The 22560-nt window shown below is 38.8% G+C and overlaps 3 protein-coding genes across 5 annotated transcripts in view; 2 read left to right on the top strand and 1 right to left on the bottom strand.

The window, feature by feature from the left end:
• LOC136279400 (ubiquitin carboxyl-terminal hydrolase 10-like) overlaps positions 1–16094 on the top strand; it is a 150110-nt gene extending 134016 nt beyond the window's left edge. For 2 of the 3 annotated variants that reach the window (XR_010716829.1, XR_010716827.1), the window contains exon 13: positions 14400–16094. The gene's annotated coding sequence lies outside the window, so the exon portion shown is untranslated. Of the gene's footprint in view, positions 1–11434; positions 11570–14399 lie in introns of all 3 variants that reach the window. The other variant, XR_010716826.1, reaches the window with a different exon arrangement.
• On the top strand, positions 4625–5161 carry LOC131774616 (A disintegrin and metalloproteinase with thrombospondin motifs 9-like). The gene has a single exon (XM_059090669.2). The coding sequence runs from the start codon at positions 4625–4627 to the stop codon at positions 5159–5161; it is 537 nt and encodes a 178-aa protein (XP_058946652.2).
• Positions 16095–16469: 375 nt separating the features above from the next.
• Positions 16470–21200, bottom strand: LOC131774643 (NLR family CARD domain-containing protein 3-like). The gene has a single exon (XM_066163993.1). The coding sequence runs from the start codon at positions 21036–21038 to the stop codon at positions 17127–17129; it is 3912 nt and encodes a 1303-aa protein (XP_066020090.1). The 5' UTR covers positions 21039–21200; the 3' UTR covers positions 16470–17126.
• Between the last annotated feature and the right edge of the window lie 1360 nt (positions 21201–22560).

Here is a 22560-nt window from a genome sequence, read left to right as displayed (position 1 = left end):
CCACCACATGTCATCACTTAACTGAAAAACATCCATGACATAAAACAAACGAAAAAACTAAACAATCTCTTCAATTTTCCGTGATGTAGCTTATTCCATGGGCTAAAGTTTAAAATGGGGCTCTCCTAGTTTTATAAAAGTTACTTTGTTAAACTTCAATGCGAATGGACGAAAGATAATCGAGCAGCGGAAGATTAAGACGAAAATTGTTAGCGAGTCGAACTCGTCAACAAAGCTGTAAATAATTAATGTAAGTAAGTAACAGAGGAAAAAAGAAACACAGTAAGAAAAGAATTCCTTTTATAATAGAAAAGAAACCGATGATTCTCTCCAATAGTTGTTTACAAGAGAATTTCAACTCTTGCTTTTTACCTGTGTTTAAACAAGAAATTTCATGTTAAGCTGATCCCTCTTAAACTTTTCAGTGATTATTAACTATGAGCTAATATTTACCTCAACGGTGGCATTTTTCCAGCTTGAGTAGCTGAATTATACTACTGAAGTATTTTTCCCATTACTCAGCTGTGAAATTGCAAAAAAAAAAAAAAAACGTAGAACCCTGAGATGCGCGGCAATAACAAGAGGATAATCGCACGTAGGTTTTTTATCATCGAAACACTGAGCTAATCAATGTTATACGTATTCTGATAGCCAATTAAAGGTCGATGTAAAAAAAATGTTACGAAACAAAATTGTTATAACAAACTGAGGTAAGAAATTGCTTCGTGACCTACTGATAAACATTGCTGAGAAAAGTTTCATTGCTTTGAGAAGTAGTTAAGAACAATTCTCAGTATAGATCGACTTCATTTACTCTCCATAACAGGAGACACCGAAAACTCACTCATTTTTTTTTTTTTGGCTCATCGTGGTCGTTTAATGTGGAGAAAAGTGTGTCTGTTTTTCTCCGTTGGCCTCTTGATGGCCATCGTATCCGCAGATGGACAATGCAGAAAGGAAACGAGTATAAGCGGAATGGCTCTGGAAGGATTCGTCTTCAAGAAGTTCTCAGTAACAGCCATCCACGAGTGTGACATCAGCTGTGAGAGAGAAATCAGATGCCAGAGTTACAATTACGTATTCGGAGAAAAGCACTGTGAACTGAATAACCGGACCGAAGAGGCAAGGCCTGAGAATTTCCAACCAGACCCTGCTCGGTTTTACCGCGTACGTTTAGTCGACAGAGGTATGCATTAGATATCATAGCTATTCTCGGTAGAGTCTGGTTGTGTGCAGTCGAAGTTATAGTAAGCAAGAGAAGCTATGGTTAATTAATGCTTGTACTGTTTTATCTACTTTATATAACAGCTCCTTTGGGATCCAGTCCAGAAGTGTCTGCAGTGTCATGTCGGGAAATAAAAGCGAGTGAAGGAAAAAATGTTATTAGCAAGAAATATTGGTTGGATTTAAATGGATCTGGACAGGCAGTTTTGGTTTATTGCGACATGGAAATTGAAGGTTTTCATTCACAACTGGATTACTCGTTAATTTGAAACATGTTTTTTTGTGATCTGTGTTTTTGTTTTATGAGGTTTCGTTCCTTATCATCTGGGCTTGTTCCTTGAAAAACCCATTCACTTAACGTGCCCTAATAGCTGATTTTCCTTCATCGTTATTTATCCAGCATCGAGAAACAAAAATTCAAACAATTTAAGATATAAGGAGAGGAAACAGGATAAATTAAATCTCGCGCTTTTTTTCCTTAAAATTGTTAGAAATTAAAACAGGGATTTTAAAATGTCACGACAGTGAACTTCCAGAAAACGGTGAGTTAAAAATATAAACGTGGCTGAATTACTGTAGAAGTTTCCCGGCCGCTCTAAGAGCGCATAGAACATGGTGATTTCAAGTCTTTGTTTTTCACAGAAACGCTGAGAAATGACAAAGTTTTGAAAGAAATGGTACAGAGTTTTAAAAGCACGTGCTGAGCTATTGTTGGGTTCAATAGGAAGACTCCTCAATGTTTTTCCTCAACGTTGGCGCGCGCGCCAGCGTAATGTTTTTCCAGAAAAATTTAATGTTTTGCTTTTCAAGGTCACTATACGCTATCAAAAGGCGATGAGCAAGGTTCAGACTATCGTTTGTTGTAGTAAATATTAACAAAATGATTTTCGTTATCAAGGCTCCACAAAGGGAGGCGCTCGCCAGTGATAATTTGGCTTTACCTTCGATTTTCTTCAATTTACTGCGGTGAAATCTCTCAAAATTTTCACAGTTTGTGAAATTTGTCTTGCCGATCATTTAAAAGCTGAAAAAAAAATTGGGGTTACAAAGGAAGTTTCATCGCTATTTGCAATTTTGTGTTTTCTTCCTCCATCTCAAATTTGGTCTTATGAATTTTTTTTTATCCACAGGGACTAGGAAGGGCGCGAATATGTTTAACGGTCTAGCAAATCTTTGGAAATTCCAACGATGGAAACGCGATCAATCTTGCTCGAAAGATCCCTATTTTCTTTGTTGCAAAACATTACGTAATGGACTAAGACTTCGCCAAGATCTATATCTGAGCATGCGTAAACTTTCTAAGCTGTCGCCTATTAGCAATCTTTCCCACGGTGTTTTCTTTTCAGTTGACCTCTTTTTCAGGCGTAGAAGGCCTATGAATATTACGGGTGCAGTTGCCGGAAACCCTAGATTCCGTTACAGAAAAACTGCATTGAGTGAAAGTGTTTCTAGCACATCTTTGCAGATAATAATCGTCCGATCTTATCGAGCTCCCATGTTTTTTTTGCATGTTGACACTTTTAAAGCTTGCGCTATGGCCGCGCCCAGATCTTGGGCAGTCAAAAAATCCAATAGAGCCTATTTAAATCTTTGGTTTCGCTAATTTCTTGTTGCCATGTCCGTCGTATCTTTCTTTAACTAGAACCACTACTTGGAACTTACGGGGCCCAGTGGGACATGGGATTGCATAAATATAGTTAATCTCTCGCACCGCTCCCCTCTCTTCTGTGAAGGCTAATACTGACGTAATTCACAATCAGAGACAAAAAACTCTTAAAGTCGCTTCAGTGTTATTATTCCTCCATATTTTAAGTAACAAACTAGTGCATCGTAAAGGTTGGGGAATGTGTCGTTCCCCAAAAAGCTATAATCTTTCTCTTGACTGTTCTCCATGCCTCGTGCTTTTCAAAATGGCGGATAAGATTTCAATGAGCCAGCGAACACTCCCAAAAGTAACGAGCCAGTGATATATCTCAAGTCAGCGATATATCCCTAACAATGTAACGTTGAAAAAACGACAGAAACCGTCTGCATTTTATGACCGGTGCCAGCCTTCGGCTGGACCCCGGTTAATAGCCCCTACCGCAACACTGGACATTTTCAGTCATCGAACATTCGAGAAATAGGCTTCTGATCGTCGATTAGTAGACCTCTCGCCGGTTTCCTTTGTTGAAAGCTTCAAACTTTGTAGCGGACAAAAAAATTAGCGCGTGTGCCGCGGAGGTGTTGAGATTTTAGGGGTATCATCTTATTAAGAAGGAAAGCTGATAAAAGCTGCTAGATGTAAAAAGTAAATCCGTCTTCGTGGCTATTGTTAAAATTCCTCTCCGTGAGTCAGCTTAATTCAGTTTAAACTGTACAGCCTTAACTTTATGCCGTATTTTCTTTTTGTTGTTGTCATATTCTGTAGAAAAAGCCGTCGATCTTGCTTTTGTAATCGGTGCGTCTGGAGCTCAAGCTTCTTCAGTCTTTGCAAGAATGGTAACCATCTTGAAGAACTTTGTCGATGAATATGCAGTATCTGAGGACAAAACTCGTGTTGCTCTGGTGGACTACAATGGTCCTGCGATTGCCAAGGTCTTCTTCAATGATGACTACAACAAAGCCAACTTTACGAGTTTCGTAGGCAGCATACCTGGCCCTGGGGGCCAACCAGGCACACTAAGCGCTGCTTTTACAAAAGTACGAGATGAAGTTTTCACAACTCAAAAAGGCGAGCGGCCATTTGCGGAGAATATTCTTGTTGTGCTGACCCAGGAAAACTTTGATGAGAATTCTTCTGAGATCAGGACCGAGATCACCAATTTTAGAAGCAATGCAGTGAAGATCATTGTATTTGGCATTACGAAGGAGGTGGGCATAGACAAGTGGAAGAAGATCTCCTCGGGGATCAACCTCATAGTTACACCCGAGCCAAGTAAAGACATAGAGGAGGCAAAGAAACTGCCACATGCTGCGAGTAAAGGTGGGTCAGTCTGTTTTTAAAAGAGTCCGTTTTAGTCTCAAAGAAACAAAACGAGGCGGGATATTTTTGCCAACATCAGCGGTTTTCGTTTTAATTCCATCTGTCCACTCGTCTGCGTCTTCATCCGAAATGCATACGATTCGGTGCGTTTTTTACCCGTTTTTCATATTAAAACGCTCGCCAACTCGGATGGAAGCGACTGTATGGGACACTTTCTCGACATTGTTTTCTTTTAGCTGTTTTTCGTTTGAGTTGATTTTAGGATTGCAGTATACGTGGCAACCTAAGCAATTTTGAATTTGATTTTGATATCAATTCTAAACAGAGTTTCGCAGCTGCGCAGAGGTGAAAACATTCGGGTACTTTTCTGACGGCCATTACCTCCTTCACGTAAGCGACGGCTGTAAAGACCCAACTAGAATTTACTGTCATAATATGGCATATAACACGCCGCAAGAGTTCATCACCCTGGAGTCTGGTACTGAGAACAACTTTGCTATTGTGTATGCCCAGAGGCTCCAATATCCTAGTGGCGGCTGCAGTGGGGCTGTGCGATCAACTCTGTACAAAGATCGAGGTACTACTTACTTCAGCAAAGTGCGCCTTGATATAACAACCATGAAAATTCTAAGCAATGTTTTCACATTTGCGCAGACGCAGGAGGGTAAAGACATCTCATATGGCAAAGCTGGGGATTGTTATTCGTCTTCTAACTCCAGTGACTGCCGTAAGGGTCAGTTTAAGGTTGATTTGAGAGGGACGAGACTTCACGTTCGGGGCGATGTGACCTGGAAAGTTTTGGTATACCCGACTAGTTTGACGATGCAGGACTACCAGAAGTCGCGTGATGGTGCAGTGGTGTTTGCCAAGTGTGGAGGTTGGTGTGGTACACGTGAGCCGTCAGGGGGATTTATCATACTGGAGCCTCTGTGTTCCATTCCTGCTGGTAGGTATAAATCATGTTTGTCTTAGTTACCCCTGGAATAGCTTTCATAACACAACTGGCCATGAAATTAATAAAAAGATTTCATGTTGCAGTGGGTCCGTTCAGTAACAGATCACAGATGACGTCAAAATGTGGTAGGAATAAAAACGTTGTACTCGAGGTGTGGTCTGTGATCTCTTACTGTACTGACCCACGGCGATGGTCACGTCGTCTATGCGTCTGTCCTCCAACAGAGGACGAAATGCGAGTAGGATTCAGTTTATCGTATAAATTTCAATTTAACAAATAGATTCCAAGTTGCCGTGCGTCTGTTCAGTAATAGATCACAGATGACGTCAAAATGTGGTAGGAACAAAAAAGTGGCACACGAGGCGCAGCCGAGTGTGTCACTGATGTTCCTACCACATTTTGATGTCCTCTGTGATCTATTACTGAACAGACGCACGGCAACTTGGAATCTATTTGTTTTATATAATAAAGAATTAAAAAAGTTTTAATGATGACGTCATCTATAAGTCTATCCTCCAATAGATCATAAGTGAGAACCAATCAAAACGCGTGCATAACTGAGTTTATTATATAAATTGTTATAACTTCCTTGTTCCACGAACTGACACTTCCCCCCCGGCAATTTGGGGGAAACACGAGGCTCCTAAGCAATGGAAGAGCGTCTAATCTCTTCATAAAGCCCCTGAAGTAACCAGGGGGCTGCTCATTTCAAAGTAATCAGGCTGCTTTTCTTCGAAACAAACTTTTAAGTTTGTTCAAAACTCTTTACTTGCCGCCCTGTCTGCCTCTTTGTTTGTCTGCTTGTCTGTCTATCTGTTCGTCGGTCTCTGTCTGTCTGTCTGTCTGTCTATCTGTCTATCTGTCTATCTGTCGGTCTGTTTGTCTGTCTGGCTGTCTGTCTGTCTGTCTGTTTGGGTAGTTTAGTATTATCAACTGAGTTGATGACATAAATTGGCCAGCGTAAAGGGTTTCAAAGTTGACGTTTCGAGCGTTGGCCCTTTGTCAGAGCGATTGGACGAAGGGCTAACGCTCGAAACGTCAGCCTTTTAACTTTTTGCGATGGCGAATTTACGATATCAACTCAGTTGATGATACCACATTACTCTGGTATACACACAGTTTCTTTAGAAACTTACCCCCTTTATTCATTTATCTGTGTGATTGTCTATCGGTCTGTTTGTCTGTCTATTTGAATGCCTTTCGGAGGCCAATTTACACTATCAACTCAGCAGGTAAAACCAAGTAAAATTATTCTTACATGTCTGCCTTCTTGCAGTTTTGTTTGCCCGCAATTCTGTGTCAGGAATCCAATATTTAAATGCCAGTGGGTGTAAATATCTAAAATTGTAATTTGCTGAGATAAAGTGAAAGTCTTAATATAACTTATCACTACACAGGTTCCTTACTGGCTGTGAATGAAGACTGATGCCTACAGGTGCGTGATTCTGGAACTGACAGAATAAGTAACTACATTTCAACAGGGTCGGGAAGGCCATCTAATTGATCCTCACCAGAAAAAAAAAGTAGTTCACTTATAATGACCAGGACTGAAGGAGGTCACTCTACCTACAGGAATTACTTTAAACTACAGTCTCATGCTCATAACCTAGAACTTGGTTTTATTTCTACTACCATGGTATGTAAACACAAGTGTCCACGTAATAGTCTTTAAATTTATATTTAGAACAAAGACAGATGAGAATACTATTCCAAACCCCTACACCCAGTCTTGAAAAAGAAGTTTTCATTGCATGCTCTGTTCTCGCATGTTTAAGATAAAGATTACTAGTCACTGAGGACCTTGTAGAATAGTGGTGTTTTCCTGGAGAATAACTAAATATTTCTTAAATGTAAGTAGGTGTTAGATCGTTGACGAAATTATGCATTAAAGAACAGATTGTTTTAAAATAGATAAGATGAAGAGGAAGAATGTTTGACAAGTTGAACAAAGGTACCGCATGAGATCTAAAGGGTTTGAAAAACATCGCGCGGAGAGCACGTTTTTACGAAACCAAAACCATCTCCAAATTTGTTTGGGCGGCTTGGCCCCAGACTCACGCGGCTACCCCATAAGACAAGTGAGATTGAATAAGAGATGATATATGTTAAGCAATACAGTTTGTAGGACAAAACGTCTCAATCTTGATAACATGCGTAAAGACTTGCTAATTTTCGATGAAATAAATGCAATGTGTTGATTCCAGGATAATTTGAATCGATAAGAACACCAAGGTATTTTACGTATTCTCTCCGTTCCAGAGAGACAATAGAATTGGTGCTTTAGTCAAAGACATTTGTGTTCACTTCATAATCAACATGTTTTTGATACGGTCTAAACAAAACAAAACAAAAAGTGAGATTTTTTTACTTTAAGAGATAACGTATTTACCATCAGCCATTTTCTCACATTCTTCACTCCTCGTGAATGGTTACTTCGAGGGATCTCAAACACTTATCAGCATAAAGCAAGTGGGTGTTATCAGCAAGTAAGAAAGAGATGTCATTCATGTACAGCAAGAACAGTAAAGGTCCTAAGCCGGGCTGATCCTTGTGGCACACAATAGAGCAACACTCTATCTAAGATACGTAGGTGCCGACTTGAATAGTTTGAAGTCGATAATTTAGATAAAAGGAAAACCAGATATTTACTACTCCACGGATTCCGTAACGTGCGAGTTTTTGCAATAAGATTGACTATGTCTAATGCGTTCTTGAGATCAATAAAAATGCTACACGAGAATAACCTCCATCAATATTGTGCTGGATTCCGTTGACAATATCAATGAGTGCATGCTGTGTAAAGCATTTTTCCCGAAACCATGCTGATGATGGTACAATGTATGGTGTTTATCCAGAAAAGATTTTGAGCGGTTATACATAAGTTTCCCAAAGATACGATTAAATATTGACAAGAGGGAGATTGGCCTGTAGTTGCTCGGGTCCAATTCATCAATGTCTACACATTGTGACTGAAAAGAATGATGGAAAATTTCCACTGGTCAGTAAGTTCGAAATGTAAGTACAGAAAGCCTAAAAAATAGGAAAATGTCGAAATTTTGCAGTTTTTCAGTCAAGTCTTCTCTGGTGACCAAATTTTCACAGGATGAAAACTTGGTCACGGAATGACTCAAACGAACCAATGAAAATGTAAGGCCCCATTAGGGAGGGCGGGTATCCCGTATCCTCAGTTTGACTTTTTGGCCTAAATATCTTGTATCCCGTCAATATTCCCGTGGTTTGTATCTCGAGTATCCATATCCCGATGATTTTTTATTCAGATATTTAGATTCCGGACAACCCTTATTAAGGCCAGCTTATACGTATATTACATCTGTCTTGTTGATCATTCAAATTCAAACATTTATGTGGCAATCGGAGGCTGGTTTAAGAACGAATACGAACGAGAAAAAAATCAAACCAAAAAGGCTATGCTGGAACAGTTGGAAGGAAATCGTTCATACGTTGTTAGCGATATTAAACATGAAAGGCTTATTTGGCACTGATCGAGATTACGTCGTTGTTCTAAGTCAATAGTGAATAATAGCTAAGCTGTTAGCCGAAGGTTATTTGAGGAAAAGAGACATAGTTGTCCAGAAGTCCGCCAGTCTCATTTTCATCTCAGTCCTTCTTAAGGAGTTATTACTTCTCCAGCGATACCATATCACTCCGTCGAATTATGAGCGCTTTCCATGATAATAGAAGCCATTCAAGCCAGAGGAGTAACAGGCACCATACCACAAGGCTCCTTGATTGTTAATGGCGCAGTTTCTGTCCCCGCTATGCTCATCATTATCTTGATCTTGAGTAGTCCATGGCCGGCCCAGCATTTCCTAACAAAATGGCACATGAAATGAATAATTATTTATGATATTATGAGCAATAGGCGATAAAAACAGAACAATGCAGTATGCGTCATGAAATCTTGTGATAAAGAAAGGTTGGCTCCTACTTACGATTAAGATCTTTAAAATTTTAAAAATTAAAACCCACAAAGATACTGAGCTAAAATCAACTGCCACCAGAACCAGTAAACAAAATTAAATCCCGAAATATCTGAACTGAACAATTAACCCTAAAAAATCAAATGTAAGTACACTCCTTTTTATTTTTCAAGTGGAGGTTACTTGATTGCATCAGCCGTCCCGTCATTCTTTACGTACGCATAACCAAGTCGATGTCAGAGAGATGGAAATGATAAGATTCATTCATAGAGCTATAAAAGCAAACACTGGCAGGCTAAGCAAGCTTAGATTGATCTCGTGGACATGCACGACGGTATCGGTGTAAAACTTGTTTCGTTTTTGGGTAAATGATGCTGCGAAGAGCGAAGGAGTAAGGAATCTTTCATAATATTCACACTACCCCCATTAATTACGAAAATTAGGGATTTACCTGAGTAAGAATTAAAGATCAGCTCGTACTTGTTATTCTTACTCATGACACCAAACATGTTATACTCAGCAAAGGCAGTATTTATCTGAGGTCAGACGGTAGATCATGTCCAGTCTCAGCCAATACTCGCCACTCACATTACCAAAGCAACCTTTTCTGTCGAGTCCTCAAGTGCGTAGAAATACCATGGTATTTTTTTAAAAACTTAACAATACATCGATGGCAGAATAGCTCATTGCTCACAAATTCTTCTCCACATTTGTGACAGAACATCGCAATACACCTGGTACAATTTAGTCCGTTCGCGCAGTGACTCCAAGTCGACCTAGTGTATCCCGAGATCTCGCCTTACCTCTAAATCCTTTATAAAATTTTCGATGTGTTCATATGAGAGGGCGGCCTGGCTCGGTTACGGAGATCTCGGTTTTTCCAACCGGGATCTCGGTAAGTGGGCTGGAAAATTTTGTCATATGAACACTTCATTCCGGTTACCGGGATGAATTCTTCGCAACAGCGCATGCGTTTAATGGTCAATGACGTAGGGTTTGGTGAAATATATGGTCTCAACTCTGCAACGAGGTTCACAAAAGAGGTTCTTGACATTCTGAAGTTTTCTTTCCAACATTCTTCAGGTGCAGTTCCTGTCCAAATGTTTTCCCACCACGAGTCAGTTCGACCAGGCTTATACCAACACGTTCGAATGCTTCGGTTTAAGCATCTTTGCTTTATTCGTTTCAACCTTCGTCACGAATAATTTCGCTTCCGAAACAAGGCGGCCCGAATGGCATTGTTTTGCTTTCCCTGATGAATTTTCCACATCATTAGCAACCCGTTTAACTGCAGTGATACAGCTAAAAGGGTTACCAAAGCCATGACAGGTGCAAAAGAAATAACTCGCTTGCGTTTCGCCATCTATTTTTGTTTTTGTTTTTCTAATTTCGCGCCAAAACTCGTCCTTAGGATCTTCGGCCTTTTCTCATCTCGGAAACCGGGCTGAATTTTCCCATATGAACCCAAGGCGAAATTCGTCCTGGTAAGCGGGCCAGCCCGGTTAACCGGGCTCATACGAAGAGGCCTAAAGTGTTGACTACTGGCGCAAGTGTCACGTGACATAATATTTTTCTCGATTTGCGAAAATTTTTTGGATTTGGAAAGATTCTTGGATTCAGAGGCATTTTCTATCCATGGAAGTTATTTATGGATCTATGAATTAAACCAGGACTTGAAATTTATTTCTCTGTCTGACAAACTTTTCAAAAGCGATTTGTCCAAAAGATATCCATTCTAAATATTTCTTCGGATTTGCAAAATATTTTTGGATGGTCCCTTTTCGGCTTACGTAGTTTCAGCAACCAGTAATAAGCTTAATAAAAGGTTACAATTTCATCGAAATGCTCATGCCAAAATGAGCCAACTTCCCTTAACTGTTCTGGTTGATACCAGGTACTTTGAAATGAACTTCTGACCAAAAAGTTGTCTATGTTTTTGTCGCGTTTGAATGAAATTAGTGCAGGGTTGTGAAAAGATCGTACCAGTCTCTCAATCGTTTTGAGGTGATTTAAATTTTTTAAGAATGATAGACCTGTGTGGTTGTGAGGGTGAAGTGTGAGAGTGAGTGGAATACCATCGATATTTTCCCTCTGTGCCATTTGTAGTGCCGGACTGTCGATCAATTTGCCGGGCGCGGTGGTGGCCCGCTTCAAACGCGACAAAAACATAGACAGCTTTTCGGGCTTGCAGATAAAACGTCAGATTTGAAACTCTTAACGGTGGCCAATTTACGTTATCAACGCAGTTGATGATACAAAATTACCTTGTTATACTCTCCTACCGACTCAGCACGTCAGTTTCTCTGGGAACTTACCCCCTTTATAAATAGCAACCCTTTTCATCGACAGCGTTCTTCCCCCGAAGCCATGCGCGTTGATTATCAAGATGGCGGATTCTTGTGTAGTTCGATCTCGTAGACATCAATATCTATGGGAAAGTTTGGTCGATATTGGAGAACTTGAAGACGAAACTAAACCGAACAGGTGAGTAGACGAGGTCTTAATTCGCATAGAAACCGAAAATTAAGCAAAATGACGGTCTGTCGGCTAGATTTTTCGCTAATTATAACTAGGGCCTTCGACAAGTTCTATTGAAAAAGACTCTGACCACTGCATCTCTTGAGTTTAAAAGGAACTGCTATCATTTTCAGTGGACAATATTTTTGCGAAGGAATTTGTCCTTTTTCTGGAACGGCAAAAGAGACTTGTGTCGCTTTTTGACTTGATAACAGCGTGATTACAACATTTAAATAACAAAAACAATCTCTCTACCTTTTGCAAAGAACTTAAGTGAGTAATTTGATAACGAATGAACGATCTCATATCTGTACAAAATTGTACAGTGTGTTGTTGTAAATCAATTATGGTTCCGTAATCGTGAATTAGGTGACGAGTAGAAGTTGACATGAAGTGTTATCAATCTTGCGTCCGCTGTTCTACTTTGAAAATACTCTTTGCTTTATATCTTGAAATAAAAAAGATACCAAAATAAAATTTTCCGAAATTATTAGATCTTTATTTTCTCTACTAGATATGAAATTTCAGAAAATTGAAAAATATGACTTTTTTCCCTTCTATGATACCTTTGCAAGCACAATGAGATAGAATTAACTACATGCAGAAAGTAAACTATTCTCCTATGCTGGTTTCATAAGATAAATTTGCATTAGAAACAGGATTTTTATAGTATCCCCACTAACTGCGAGGAGGGGGGCACTTATTTTACATTTTGGCCTAGGGTGTGTGTGCTTGGGGGGAGAATGCTTATTCAAGGAAATACAGTCCTTTCATATGATTTTATGCTGCAAACTACATTGCAGACATTAAACAGAGTTATACCATTTCACAAGTCAACTTTGAGCTCAAGTCAAGCTCCAGTCACAAGTCAAGTTTGAGTCAACTCAAATTTTTCCCCTCTTTGAAAAATAACATTGTAAGGCAATATGCTATTATTTTAGCCACCAAAAAGTTAAAACAAGAAATGGAAACCTGATCATTTAATGAAGTTTTTTACTTTTCACTTCAATTGAAAGAGCTTGTTTCATCTGGTTTGATTTCACTGCATACAAAAATTCTTGCATTCTAAATTGTTGCTGAGGGCTCTTAGATCTCTCTCCACCTTACAGAATTGTTGCAGAGTTTTCAAAATGTTTCAAAGGCTGTTATTGTCCACTAAGACATATTAAAAACCTGGTGGAAACCATAACTGAAGCTCTAACAAGGAAGATATTTAACTCTCTAACTTTCAACTTCTTTTTCATGCATACTACTCAGTCCATATTATACATTTTGTATTCCACACATTATTATGTGATCATTTTGAAACATGGCTCACTTTACAAGTTTTGAGCAAGTGAAACCCGTATACCACAAGAAAATCAAATAAAGTTAAACTTGATCATTCTGGTGAATCCCTGTGGATGCAACATGGCAGTCAAGTACTAGAAATTGGTTTTACACTACAAGTCTTGGTGGTTTGTTGTAACATAAGGACTTCTGCCTCAGTTTTGTGAAATAAAGGAAAAAAAAGTTGGAATCTCTGGGGAAAATCAGTAGATACTCTGGAATGTTAACTTTCATAAACTGAGCTGTGAATCCATGCTGAATTAACCCTCGCAAATGGCCGTGAAAAACTTTTTAAGCTTACGGTAAAACAAAGTGTTCTTGATTCCCTGGTACGTCATTTTGACACATATCAAATAAAAACAACAAAGAAGAAAAACAATTTGAATTGACTCGAACTTGACTTGTGACATGAACTTGACTTGTGACTCAAACTTTACTTGTGATATGGTATAATTCCTTTAAACAACTGACATGGCTGCCACTATTTGATTCAAAATTCACCTTTTCAGCATTAGATTAATCCAAGCCAGAATGCTTCCTGTTACATTCTTCGCATCCTCTCAATGGGTAGCAAAATAATAATGTGCTTGATATATAATCTTGAAAACATATGATCAAACGAAGAAGTCAATTTTGAGCAAAGATTAACACTTCAGGACAGTGGGAAATTATTTATGACAACTTAGTGAAGCCAAAGTTCAGACATGGGTAGTGAGTGGTTGACTCTATGTCTGAACTATTGCAGTTTGTTTACATCAAAAGTTGTGACACCCAACTTGTAAAATCTAATGCCAAAAAGGTGAACTGCATGAAAAGGATGGAATTTTTCATGTTCCACACAAAATCAATCATTTACATATTAATGTATCTGAGCTGAGATAAACATGTACTTAAAAATCTTGAAGTAAATTTATCCAATGGAAAAAAATTCTTGTATTTTTCATAAAATGCATCAGTAATTAGTGATTGCTGCTTTTTATAGAAATTTGAGAGGGAATCTTAATGAAGGTTTCCTTCTAAAAGTTCCCCAAAAGCTTAGTTTTGCAAAATAAAAAGTGTACAACTTCTTCCTCTTCTTCAATTTTCCCAAAGTATGACAATAAAGTTAGTTGAACCCTTTGGCAAGGTAAATCTGTTTCAGTAATTCAGCTAGACCCAGTCCAAGTACTGGAAATAACTGTTAAAGTCAGCCAACTTTGAAAATTTGGCCCTAATTTTTTCTTAATCATAGCAGTTTCAGAAAGCTTTTATGCGTGAATTGCCTGCCACAGTATCTCACTGATATGTGCAAATGTCTGGCATTTGTCTGCCTTTCTGTCTATAAAATAGATATGATAGGATAGTGCTATCATTAGAAATTGATTCTCCTGCTAAATAGAACTTGGACTAAGTTCAAGTTCAAGTTCAAGTTCAAGACTTCTCACCAATCACATAATTGTAACTCGGGCAACTGATTTCTCTTTCACAGCTGATGTCACACTTGTGGATGGCTGTTAATTGTAACTTCTTGAAGACCAATCCCTGCAGAGCCATTCCTTTTATGCTCCATACAATGGCCATCACCTTAAGAGGCCAACAATGAAGAACACTCTTCCACATTTAATTACTACAATAGAATAAAGATTGAGTGCATAACTTAACGTTACCCTAACTATGCCTTGTCTGCTTGTTGTGGAGAGAAAATCGAGCCAATCGATACACAAAGTTATTTTTAACAGAGTGCCTCTGAAAACTGTGAAATTCAGTTCATCGCAATATCCATGAGTAACTCATTGATTACTTTTTACTTTCCTACTTCTAGAGTGACAAATTGATTTTCTTGATTGGTGGCAGTAAAAAGGTTTTCAGATTGTTTTCAGCTAACTCTTAAACCGTTTTGACATAAACATAAATTATCCTCAGTCTCACATACATTTCTTCTAATTTTAGCTCAGAGAATTTGGCATTTAATCAAACAAGTATACTCAAGGTGTGTTGGATTGTGAGGAGAAATTACTTATTGATCATTTCATGGACTGAAAAGGTTAATATTTGTGGGGGTAAAGTGATGTCCTGAAGCAAAATTTTTAAGTACACAGTCACACAGTCACTCTGTAACATTTATTTCAATTCAATTGATAGGTTTATTGAATAAAGTTGTTTGTTTGGACTCTGGAATTCTAATTACCTGGTTTTTCAGATGGGTTTCACTTTGTATCTAGAGTTGTGGTTTCTTCCAAAATTGTGGAAATTTTCAAAATGATTTTTAAGTATAAAGAAATTGCAAAGGAATCAAAAGTGTTAAAAGAAATGGAAAGAAGTCTCAAGAGGTAAATTTCCCAGGCCACAATGATGACAGAAATGAAACCAAAATTTATTGCCCTGTAAGATTACATTGATTGCAATACAGCTTAAAACTGTGACTCATGCATGAGTAATTTTGTCGGAGACCTTTGGCACAGGTACTTCCTTGAGATTATCCAACATTTCAATACTGTTTGCATTTTCACTCCTCTCGATTAGATAAAAATAGAGCTTTACATCTTAGTTTGTTTGAAAGTTACTCAATGTTTCAGACTTTGAATTTATTTGTGGCAAAACTAAAATTTCAACTCTAGGCAAACTTATGGCTGTCCATGTTTGCTTTTTACATGGCATCAGTTTCATGTACACAGGAAACTGACGTCAGAAACTGAAGCAGAAAAATTAAATGGACAGATGTGTCGTTTGTGTCAAAAAATTGAGATTAGAAGCATTAAAAAATTGGAAAGAAATCTCAAATGTTATGCTTTTTCTAAGCTGCAACAAGCACTTAATTGCAGCTGGAATTCTATGTGGGGTTTCCTTGCCTTCTCTTTTCATTCCTTTTACACGTGAAATTCATCTCTGTTCTCTGATTTGTTTTCTTTTGTCTTAGTCATATTTTATTTGGCTTCCAAGTTCCACTGATTTTAAGAACATAGCAAAGCTGAACAGATCTCCTCCTATTTGGCCAAAAGTTTAAATAAATAGCCAGGCTGGAACTTATTCAAGCAAATGTGAGACATTCATTTTATGTCATTCACATTTCAAGTTGTTTTAGGTACTATAGCAGTGGTTTGAGAGGTGAAGAAGAATTTTGTCTTATTATTGGGAGGGAAATCATTTTATCTGACATATGGTAAGGGTTTTAAGAGGGGTGCTGCATACCTCCACTTTTTTTTTACTATGTTGTCATGATTATGTGGCAGTGAAGTGAGGTTTCAGAAGTGATTTTCAGAAGGCTACACCCTCCCCTTACTTCCTCCCCATTGCTTTCAAGTGGTGACTAATCATAGAGGATAAATAGATCACAACACAAAGTATAAATCCATTTACAACATTTATTCTACACTAATAAATTTGGGAGTTCAGGCTCCATTTACAAATACTTGTAAGTAAAAATTTTAACTGTCTATAAGTCTGATGCTTCATCCTCTGATTTTGCACAGAAAATATACTAATATTTACATATTTATATATACAATATATACAAAAATATACTAATATTTACATCAACTGCAGAAACTGCCCAAAAAAATTTTCGAACTAGTATGACATAAATCTCACTTCACTAACCTACCAAAAGAACTTTTCTTCGAAGCGCCACGAGTTTACGTACAGTTCCGGTAGGATTTCAATGGCAGTAAATTTGAAACTACTTGAATCGGATCGCTTCGATCAGAAGAAAAATCGAGCACTAAAACAAATGTGTTGTATCCTACAATCTGCACTACATTAACTCATCTGATGCGATTGTAATCACCAAAAGAATTTTAATAAACACTACAGAAAACTATTCCTAGAGAAAGACACACGCGATCAAAACAGACACAAGCATGGAGATAATTTAGGATCGAAAATAACCAATCATAAAATGACAAAGTTTCCTGAGAGGTCCGAGGTTTGTTTGTTTTCTCTGCAGGAAGCTTTGTGTTTTTACTTCAATATTATTGGTTCGTTTATAAAAAGTTTGACTTCCTTTGTTCTCGATAAACGTGTTCATTGGTTCGTTTTCTTCATTTCGATCCGGTTCAAATAGTCTCGCTGCTCTGAGCACTTCACAGATTTAATTTTCCTTCTTTCACGTTTAGCTTTTTGGGTTGTAATTGTCACTGAGCCGGTCACCTCGCAGTTATTTTGAATAGTAAGTGGTTCAAATAATTTCTTTTTAGTTTTTAATTGGAATTGCTGAGGCCTAAAGAAGAAGCTTACACCGACTATCGCTAAGTAGTTTACGTGCCTTTTGCTTACCTGCATTTGTTATGTGTTGATTTGTTGTGAGGTTTAACGTGCGTAGCTGACAGTTGTTGTTGTGGATGGCTTCAGCCAAGTGCTGTGCTCCAATGTCTGAGATGTTATTTGCTGTGAGGTCTAACGTGCGTAGCTGACAGTTGTTGTTGTTGATGGCGTCAGCCAAGTGCTGTGCTCCAATGTCTGAGATGTTATTGTATGAGAGGTATAATGTGCGTAGCTGACAGTTGTTGTTGTTGATGGCGTCAGCCAAGTACTGTGCTCCAATGTGTGAGATGTTATTGTATGAGAGGTATAATGTGCGTAGCTGACAGTTGTTGTTGTTGATGGCGTCAGCCAAGTACTGTGCTCCAATGTCTGAGATGTTATTGTATGAGAGGTGTAACGTGCGTAGCTGACAGTTGTTGTTGTTCATGGCGTCAGCCAAGTACTGTGCTCCAATGTCTGAGATGTTATTTGCTGTGAGGTTTAACGTGTGTAGCTGACAGTTGTTGTTGTTGATGGCTTCAGCCAAGTGCCGTGCTCCAATGTCTGAGATGTTATTGTCTGAGAGGTGTAACGTGCGTAGCTGACAGTTGTTGTTGTCGATGGCGTCAGCCAAGTACTGTGCTCCAATGTGTGAGATGTTATTGTATGAGAGGTCTAACGTGTGTAGCTGACAGTTGTTGTTGTTGATGGCGTCAGCCAAGTACTGTGCTCCAATGTCTGAGATGTTATTGTATGAGAGGTGTAACGTGCGTAGCTGACAGTTGTTGTTGTTCATGGCGTCAGCCAAGTACTGTGCTCCAATGTCTGAGATGTTATTTGCTGTGAGGTTTAACGTGTGTAGCTGACAGTTGTTGTTGTTGATGGCTTCAGCCAAGTGTTGTGCTCCAATCTCAGAGATGTTATTTTCTGAGAGGTCTAACGAGCGTAGCTGACTGTTGTTGTTAATGGCGTCAGCCAAGTACCGTGCTCCAAAGTCTGAGATGTTACTTGCTCTGAGGTATAATGTGAGTAGCTGACAGTTGTTGTTGTTGATAGCTTCAGCCAAGTGCCGTGTTCCAATGTGTGAGATGTTATTTTCTGAGAGGTTTAACGTGCGTAGCTGACAGTTGCTGTTGATAGCTTCAGCCAAGTGCCGTGCTCCGATGCGTGAGATATAATTTTCTGAGAGGTTTAACGTGCGTAGCTGACTGTTGTTGCTGTTGATGGCTTCAGCTAAATACTTTGCTGCTTCATCTGTCAGTTGATTTCTTGTGAGGTTTAGCGAGCGCAGTTGAAATTCCCTATATTTAAACAATTTGCAAATCTCAATACAACCTAATGGACCAATGTTATTGAAACTCAAATCTAAATGTGAAATTTGTTGAACATTCTTAATTACATTTACTAAGGAAGGGCAACCAACAGCTGTGAGGTGACAATCAATAAAATTTACACAATTAAAGTTAATTTGTTGTAGTTTTCTCTGAACTATCGACTCCATCTTATTACTTTCGTAACTACATTTAAGCAATGTCACTGCTAAATCCTTTTCGTCTTTAGTCGGCCAGCAGGTCACCATTTTGTCTTCGCTTTCTTCGGCTTCTTTTTTTTTCTCTTCAGTTTGCACAGGAAGAAGGTCAGTGATGATTTCGCTTGGTAGGTGGTTTTTCTCCTCCATTAGTCCCGCCAGAAACTGAAAAACCAGCTGCCATTTGCCGTTCTTGATGTTTTCTGAAACAAAGTTCCTTAATTCTCTTTCTGTCATGTTGTTTGTCAGGTGCCGCGCTGCTAAAAATTCTTGCATTGTTAGGTGAATGAAACAGAATCGTTTCTCATCTTTTAACGCGGCATTTTCACGGTCGGGTAAGCGGTGAAAAAGGGCGCTGTCATTCATTTCGCGTACTTCGTGTCCTCCAAGGATCAGTTTTCCTTCTTTGATTCCTTCAAACGCCACTTTTCCTAGTTTCTCGAATTTCTTCTCCATATCCGAGGGCAAATCGTCTGATAGAAAGTCTTCGCGGGTAAAATGTTTATCGCGGAATTCTTTCGTGTGTTTGAAATAAAATACTTTCACTGCAATCTTGTATATCGTGGTTAATTTGGAAGGGAGGGTAACACTAGCGGAACTTTCGAACTGCAATATTTGTGACAGACTTGAGCATATGATGAAGCTGTTCACAGGGACATAACAGAGCGAAAGCAAGTTCATGTTGCTGCTGATGTGTCGCCATAGTGTTTCGCCTGCTTGCTTGTCAACTCCGGCGAATTTGTTGATATACTCTTGAATTTGCTCGGTTGAAAACCCTAAGATTTCAAAAGTTTTGTCGAAATTAAGATGTGCGATACCGGTCAAAGCCGTAGGTCTAGTAGTCGTTACAATTGAAGCATCCCGAAGAAGTTTCCCGGTCACAAGCCACTGATAAAGGATTTGTAGCGGCATCTTGTCTTTAATGTTTCCGGGATGAGAAGGCGCCACGGCCATGTTTGCGTTATCTTTGAATTCGTCAAATCCGTCAAAAAGTATGAGGACACCTTCAGGGTGCTGCAGGATGTAATTCCAGACCTCATCATTCAGGTGATCTGAGGTGGAATGTTCTGACCGAGTGAGTAGTTCCCTAAGGCTAAGGTCGCCTGCCGAGTTGAATCTTCTGAACTTTACGAAGAAAGCAGCATCAAATTGGATTTGGGATTTGACTTTCTCAAATGCCCAGTCTCTGAGAAGTTTGATGCAACATAATGTTTTGCCGATTCCGGGGCGACCGACAATCAATACTTTCTTATTTTTATCATTTAGGAGGTCTTCCAGGCTTTTCGGATGTGATTCTTCGTCGCGCGACCTTGGATAAACTTTGAGTTGTTCTTGTCTGTCTGTAGTAAAGTTGTACGTAACCCTGTTGGGAATGATCACAAGGTTTGTGTAAATCTGATCTAAAGTCAAATCTGTGGCTTCTGTTTCTGCGCCTGGAGGACGTCGAAACGGTGATTGGAGTTCGTAGAGGCATTGGGTGTCTTCTTTGATGATTTTCTTCGTTCGTGCGATGAATGATTGAAGCTGTTCAGGCTTATCATGTCCGCTCGTTCCCTCTGGCTGTTTAAGAACATTATGCGACTTGTCATGGTTAGCATTTAGATAGGTTTTTAGAAAGTCTGAGTCTTGCATAAAATTCCTTTTTATCCATGCCTGTGTCAAAATGTAGACGATTTCAATCAGAATGCCAGCGTCAAAAATTCCATTCACTGCAAGGACAGCGTTCATCCAAAAGGTTTTCTTTATCGCTCGTTGATTGTGACATTTGTGTAAAGTACTGTTTGGGGCGGCGTTCGATGAATTCCTCGGCTGACTGGTTCCAGAGTTCAAGTAACATTCAAACGTGGAGGAAAACTTTAAAGGATAAAGCAACTGAGTTTGCAGCAATATGAAGAGAACTCCTAGAACAAGTCTCGTAGATAGTTGACAACAGTAAGCTATGAAAAGCTTGTGTCCGCAATTTGTTGTTTGTCCTGTTGGGTTTTCTTGGTCGCGCGACTGTCCGCTCTCTGGATCACTGTTACGACTGCTCGACGACAAATGATCGACTGCGTTTTTCACTATTTGGGAGTAGATAACACATACAATTCCAATAAGGAGGAAATTGATGATCACGAAGCCATAGACAGGAACACCGTACTTGTTGTATTGCTTCTGGTATTTTTCGAAACATTCCCCACGGATAAGGTCGATGTTTTCACTCTTGGTGCCACCGCAACGGAAATCGTACCTGGATTCGGTATTTTCCACTTCGGCAAAAATGCCAAAGAAAATTACACTGATCACGAACCAAATTAAAACTACGGCATAGCTAATTTTGTTGAAGGTTCTTGGTGCAAGTGATTCCTTGAGAAAATCCATCGTTTCAGTACTGTTTGTATTTTCGCTGTTTTCGATGAGATCAAATTTGCTCTACAGCTTTGGTTGTGGACTTCCGGTTAAAGATTGTGTCAGATTTTTAAGTTTGATTATGACAAAAATACGATTTTAACTATTGGCAAACTTACGCCGGCTGTCAATGGTTTATTCACGCACGCCATCATTTTCTTTCTGATATCGGAAACTGACATAGAAAACTGAAATGGACAGATAAATGTGTCGGCTGGTTCAAATTTTCTTTATTTTTAGTGCGTGAGATTCTATGTCGTTGAAAGAGGCGCAAAAGAAACAATTACAAGTATGGAGAGATATTTCGCTTTCTGAAGCAAATAGAAGCGTCACGACAAAAGAAATTGTGAACTGTCGCTGATAACTCTTCAAGTTTACCTTTGCCTTAGTCCGGGGCTTTCTACTGAGTATGAAAGCTCCTTAATAGGAGGCTTGGTCCCTCGACTTTTATTTTTACAAAGAGTCTGCTAAGTTACATGTTTTCTCTTTTCGCTCGTGTTACAGCAGAGTGTGGCTTTTCAGTGAAGAAATGAAAGAAATTCCCGTACGAAAGCGAAACCATGTATCTGACTCGACTGTCATATCATTTCATATGTCTTCCACTGGAATTTTTTAAGGGATTTGCATCACCTTAAAGTATCCTTGTATTTTCCAAATAACAATAACCAGTCTTATTACTTAGATGCTCGTTCTCTCTGTGTCAAAAGAATACTTGCTCTTCTGAAATAAAATAACTTTCGCCCCCGCATCATGACGGTCTCAATGTGGTAAATCGTCATAAATGTAACATTGTTACCGTTAACCGTGCTGCTGACCAATAGTTATGAAAAAAAAAGATAAAAAAAAGAAAAAAGGTTTTCAAGTTACCTCAAAAGCTTTATCCGGCAAATAGACACTTGAATACAACAAACAACAAATCTGAAGAAATCGAGGTCGGACTCGGATGTTCTTTTGAGCTGTTATCTTGTTATATTTTCTTCTGATTTGTCGGCGGGTAAAGGGTAATACACTTTTCTTCAGGAATTTTGCTGAAAACAAATTTTTGCCGAAAATTGGTTTACTCAAATTTTGTAAAGATATTTTAACGTTTTATGAAGAACGTTTATTCTTAAAAATTAACCGTCAACCGTGAGAGATACCCAAACACTTAACCGTCGATCATCAGAGATACCTACACACCAAAATAAGCTGCGCCGAGGGCTATGATGCGCCAACTGTAAGAAGGAAAAAGATATTTTGACTATTTAAATACATGATTTTTGTAATTTGAACGAAAAAGTGCTATTATTCCGTACCAGATCGGTGTCTTGTTTCTGTTTAGGTGCAAGAAATAAAAATTGTTGATAAATGTTATATTTAACCGCTTCAAGTGAAAGACTGAGTGAACCCTGGGCGCTTTCCTTGTTAACCAAATTGGATGTAGATCAACCATCAGCTAGCAGAAAACATGGAAGAGGAGAATTCTGATCGTCATGTTAATTTCTTTGCGAGTTTG

The sequence above is a fragment of the Pocillopora verrucosa genome, chromosome 3, assembly GCF_036669915.1.
Source record: "Pocillopora verrucosa isolate sample1 chromosome 3, ASM3666991v2, whole genome shotgun sequence".
NCBI classification, from domain to species: domain Eukaryota; kingdom Metazoa; phylum Cnidaria; class Anthozoa; order Scleractinia; family Pocilloporidae; genus Pocillopora; species Pocillopora verrucosa.
Note: the sequence above shows the minus strand (reverse complement) of the source record. Positions and strands in the feature narration are given on the sequence as shown.